General features: G+C 34.7%; 1 protein-coding gene across 2 annotated transcripts; it reads right to left on the bottom strand.

The window, feature by feature from the left end:
- Positions 1-200: 200 nt before the first annotated feature.
- LOC107886933 (pentatricopeptide repeat-containing protein At1g05670, mitochondrial) lies at positions 201-3,920 on the bottom strand. Of its 2 annotated transcripts, XM_041100098.1 has the most exons (4): positions 3,775-3,920; positions 3,236-3,273; positions 3,080-3,122; positions 201-2,706 (listed from the first exon to the last, which is right to left on the bottom strand). In XM_041100098.1, exon 4 carries the CDS (start codon positions 2,562-2,564, stop codon positions 312-314), a length of 2,253 nt encoding a protein of 750 aa, XP_040956032.1. In that variant the 5' UTR covers positions 2,565-2,706; positions 3,080-3,122; positions 3,236-3,273; positions 3,775-3,920; the 3' UTR covers positions 201-311. The 2 variants fall into 2 exon arrangements, with proteins under 2 accessions (XP_040956032.1, XP_016666526.1); XM_016811037.2 differs by having other exon boundaries at positions 3,080-3,273.
- Positions 3,921-5,263: the final 1,343 nt, after the last annotated feature.

The following is a 5,263-nucleotide window of genomic DNA, read 5'->3' as shown; positions in this document are numbered from 1 at the left end:
TTATCATTTTGAACATTTAGATATAATCCTTCAATGCATTGGTACAAATATTTCAACATAAAATTTTAAATATTTTAATTTTTTTTAATTTATGAAACTATCCATTTCATCTTCTCTCATATTGTTGTTGATTCAAAGACTTGATATTGTATATTTTAAATATATTCAAGAAATAAGAAAAACATAAGAATATCTTTTACTTAAACCTAAAATTGTTTCTGCTAATATATCAAAAAATTGTTATGTTACAGAATTTCATCCATGATCATCACCCCAGCAGATAAAGAGAAAAAAAAAAACAAAAAATCAATCTACTTGTTTCCATTGTTGAGCTTAGTTACAAGACAGTTCTCTATCACTTCATCACAAAGTTCAAGTGTGGTTTCCATGCTCCCTTCTTCATAGTTTATATCAACAAAATAACAATATATCTCTTTATCTGCTGCCATCCCTTTTTGTCTCATCTCATCAAAAATCTCCCTTGCCTCTTTCAACTTTTTCCTATTAATGAAACCCTTGATCAGATCATTGTATGAAGTAGCTGTAAGATCATACCCCTTCTCAATCATTTCTCTTCGTAAGAACCATGCTTCTTTCATATTCCTTGCTTTACAATGCCCTTTTATCAAAATGTTATAGGAGTTGGCATCCGGCATCACTCCTTGCGCGCACATACCTTTCCACATTGCAGCTGTGGCACGCATATCCTTCCGAATGCAGTACTGCTTCATAAGATAATTATACGTGGTTGCGTTCGGCTTTATACCCTTTTCCAACAGCCATTGTAGTAACTTCTCACCATCTTCCAGCATTCCAGACATGCAAAAACCATTCATCAGCACATTGAATGTAACAAGGGTGGGTTGTATCCTTCTATCCAACATCTTCCTCAGAAGCTCATAAGCCTTATCCATCTCCCCTGTCTTACAGTAAGCATCCATTAATGTGGTATATGTAATAACATTGGGATGAAGCCCTGCGGTCTCCATATCATCCATCAGTTTAATAGCTTGAGCAATATTTCCTGATTTACAGAGCCCATTAACAAGAGAGTTGTAAGTAAAGATATTTGGTTGAAGGCCCCTTCCACACATTTCATGAAGAAGCTCATTGGCTGTATCTACCTCCCCGCATTTACAAAGGCCATCAGCAAGTGCAGTATAAGTCACAACATTTGGTATAAGCCCCATTTGCACCATCTGATTATGGAGGGAGAACGCCTCTTTCATTTCACCTGCCTTACAATAACCATCAATAAGTGCTGTGTATGTAAATTCATCGGGTTCCAACCCTCTTCCAAGCATTTCTTGAAAGATATTACAAGCTTCTGTCATCTTTCCAGTTCGACATAACCCACAGATTATAGATGTATAAGTTAATAAATCAGGGATAATTTTTCGACCCTGCATCTCATTTAACAACTTGTACGCAAGAGCAATATTCCCTAGCTTACAAAAACCATCTATGAGAGTTGTGTATACCACAATATCAGGGAGTATTCCCTGGTTCAACATATCTCTCAAAGCTTTCTCTGCTTCAACTACCTTACCAGTCTCACACAATAGATATATTATGCTGCTATAGGTATAAGGGTTGGGCTTTAATGCTTTACTTTGCATTTCGTCAATTAGCCTTAACACCATTTGCAGCCTCCCCACATGACAATATCCATCAATTATGGTGCTGTATGTTACAACATCCGGAAGACAGCCCCTCAACTCCATCTGCAAGAGTAAACGGTGGGCTTCTTTTATTTTCCCTAATTGACAGAGGGAGTGAATGATAATGTTGTATGACGCTGTATTCCAACAAATGCCAACATCAGGAAGTTCAAAGAAAACCTTTATAGCTCTCAAAAACCCATCAAAGTGGTCTCTTAATTTACTAAGATATATGTTTAAAGAATCAACAGAGATAATCAATCCATAATTCAACATTTTGTCAAAGAGCTTCTTCCCTTCATCAAGCAACCCAACTTCAACGAGAACTTGAAAAAAAACATCAAACACTTTGGGATCTGAACCCCAGTCCTTGTAAGTGTAAATTAATCGTTCAAGGATGTAATTGAGTGATAGACCAATATCCAAATCAGGTTTTGACCAAAAGTCATGAATAAGTTGATGAGCCATTTTTAAATCTTTAGAAGCTACGGCAATTTGGATAACAATGCAACGGGCTTCGAGTATTGGGTCTCTACGCAAGCATGCCCACTCAAAGAAATCCAAAACAAGTCTATATTCACCCTTAATGTTCATCAGAACCCAAATCAAATGATCAGATCTAAATTTTGACTCATAAGGCTTCAGAACACGACAGACGGGCTCAGAACGGCGTAATTTTATTGCATTTGAGATTTGATGCACAAGTTCTGAGTCCTTGACGGTAGGTTTCTTTGGGGAATAATCGGGAAAAGGCCTGGTATTGGCAGAGTCCGACAAGTGGAGTATAGGGCCCAAATATCTTTTGAAGAAAGGTGGACCAGATTTGGGGGCAAAACTTTGGGGATAACAATGAGATAAGAGCTGGAAACAATGGCTCAAGGAAGAGACAGCAAACTTGATCATCTTTGCAGGAAAAACCCATCACGAGAAATTTTGAGAATCTTTGTTCAAGAAGACAGCAATTCCTCTCCATGAAGAAGAAACAGAATGAAGGAACTTTCTCATCACACCATCATAAGGAGAATGCAAATTATCATGGTAAAAGCTGCATATATTAGGATAATAATAAATAGACGTTAGCATAGTAGCAAATCAGTGAAATCACATTTTCAGCAACACTCAATCATTACTAAATGCTAAGTGATATGAAATGCCCACTAATATCATCATTAAGCAACACATTAAATTGATATTCACAAATTTATCACTCTCTTCTCATTTGAGCTAAACTTCGTACATAAACCACATGTCATTATGGAGGTGAAGTCAATAGTTAAACAATGAAGGTAATCATTTTAACAAAAATGTTGGTTCACCTCTCTGACTTGTGCAATCAATAAACATTTCTAATGAATTTGAAATTAATGAAAAAAGAATATATAAATCAAATGCTATTCAAGCAGTGAAATTTGAAGTACCTTGTTTTCTCCTTTCAGCAAAACATATTCCTCCGAGTAAAAACTGCTATAGGGAACGAAAGAATTATTTAGCTAATGATGTTATTCCATATGGTGACAGAAGTCACAAAGATCAACACCTCAAGCAAGCCGTATGCAAAACATAAACTCTCATACATCAAAATTTCAACAGCATCTTGTTCAGTGGCCTTTTCCTGATGATGGAGAAAACACTTATATTAGTCAACTGCTGAAATTCTATATTCAGTTCTACTACTGGAAACTTATAAAGAGCCTATTCAATCACCTCTAAAATGTCAAAGCTAAATAAATATATCATCAGTTCCTACTGTTTGTGAAGGAAAAGAATTTCAAACCATGTACTAATGAAAGCAGCTAATTTCAACAGCTTAACAACAAATGTACCCTTTTTCTATACCGATATGAATAGTTCTCTCATAGGCAATTCATCAAACATAAGGAGAGTAAACTTTAGATTCTTTACCATACGCAATCCACACAAAAAAAAAATTTACTATAATTCTATAATCTCAATTGAATCCATAGAGAAACCCAAGAAACGGCTGGAACAACACATTGCGGCAGATTTTAAAGAGCACCTCAAAGAAAGAAAGAAAAAAGTCGATGGCATAGAAAATAAAAGAAAATAAAATAAAGAAAACCCATTAACAGGAAAACGTGAATGCGACTGATACCTTGAATTCGAAGAAAACCAGTAGGAAGGTGCTTCAGTTGGTTTCCTAGTTCCAAAAGAGGTACGAAGATTTTGCTTCGACTGTTCAGCTACAGAAGTAAAAGAGAGACCAAATTGCAGTAGGTGAGCTGCCAGTTGGGACAGTGCTTCATCGTATGGGTTGGGCTTCTACATGATTTTCTCGGCTTCTATTGGGCTTTTTATTTGTTATAGGCCATCAAATCAAATTCAGTTGGGAATTGGAAAATGTATAAATATATGTAGTAATTCATATTCTCTAAATAAAAGAATGCGAGTACTAATAAAATTAATAAAATAAATAAACTTTCTAAATAAATTTATCTACTTATTCTAATATTTCATATTTGTTAAGTTATTCTCTCTTTAACATTAAATATAAACTCATTTTATTAATAATTGATCCCCAATCAAGTATAAAGATAGATTTTGTGACTTTTGCAGCCTCAACTTTGGAAGTTTGGCTTTAGACCTAACTTCCAAACCTTCCAAGTATATATGCCCTTTTGTCAATCAAGTTCACCCCAACCGATGAGTTTTGTCGAACTTGGTTCTAGGATGCAAGAAGAAGAGGAGAAAGAGCTATCATTTCTTTTGTAAGCCTCAGGAAAATGATATGGCTCAAGCCTTTAGCTAGTTACATTTCAAGTACCCTTCCCTTGAGGGTTTTGGGAATTTTACCATCATATAGAAAATGGCCACAACCATCTTGGCCATTCATGTTATTGGCCTACCAGAAGATTGCATTATATGCAGTCAGATGGTTTACCACTAAAAGGTCAATCATCTTTATGACCGTATGTTCATCGCCCAATACCATTGAGAGGGTGATAGATTTCTTGACCGTGATTGGCTGTTTGGCAAAACCATATACTGGGCTAGCTTTCATTAATGTTCTGTCCCTGAGACCCATCTTGTGAAAGGCCTTGGCTGTTAAAATGTCTACCAAACTCTCCATGTCTACTAGGATTCTTTTAACCTAAAAGGTTGAAATGGTGGCTGAGATAATATGAGGTCATCTCCAATAGTTTTATGCCATATTAGTAATTTCATCCTGAATTTTAAGATTTTAATTTAGATTTGACTTTTTTTTCAGGATCAAAATATTAAAATTTAGGATGAAAATGATAATGTAGGATAAAACTATTGGAAAAGTGATACAGATGACGTGGCATCAGTGTTTCATACAATCTTTCCCTAGTAACATAATATTAGTTTTGTCAGAAGAAGAAGACACTTCCTTTGAAAAATCATCTTCCAAAAATAAAAATCATAAAAAAATCTGAAAAGCAGAAAAGAAATTATACTTATCAACAACAATATGATTTCTAATCCTATAAACAACTTATATAACATTGGAAGAATAAATTTTTTTAAGACATCTGATAAAAATGAAAGAATAGAATATCTAAAACTAATAGAACAACTTTATAAAAAAACATAAATACCTATTTGTATTATTCAATTATCAT

This window comes from Gossypium hirsutum, chromosome A03 (genome assembly GCF_007990345.1).
Source record: "Gossypium hirsutum isolate 1008001.06 chromosome A03, Gossypium_hirsutum_v2.1, whole genome shotgun sequence".
In the NCBI taxonomy this organism is placed as follows: Eukaryota; Viridiplantae; Streptophyta; class Magnoliopsida; order Malvales; family Malvaceae; genus Gossypium; species Gossypium hirsutum.
The sequence above is the reverse complement of the archived record's forward strand: the minus strand, read 5'-3'. Positions and strand labels throughout refer to the sequence as shown.

What these genes read in the sequence shown, in the direction of transcription:
- LOC107886933 (XM_016811037.2), bottom strand. Translation starts at nt 2,564, where the DNA reads ATGATCAAGTTTGCTGTCTCTTCCTTGAGCCATTGTTTCCAGCTCTTA.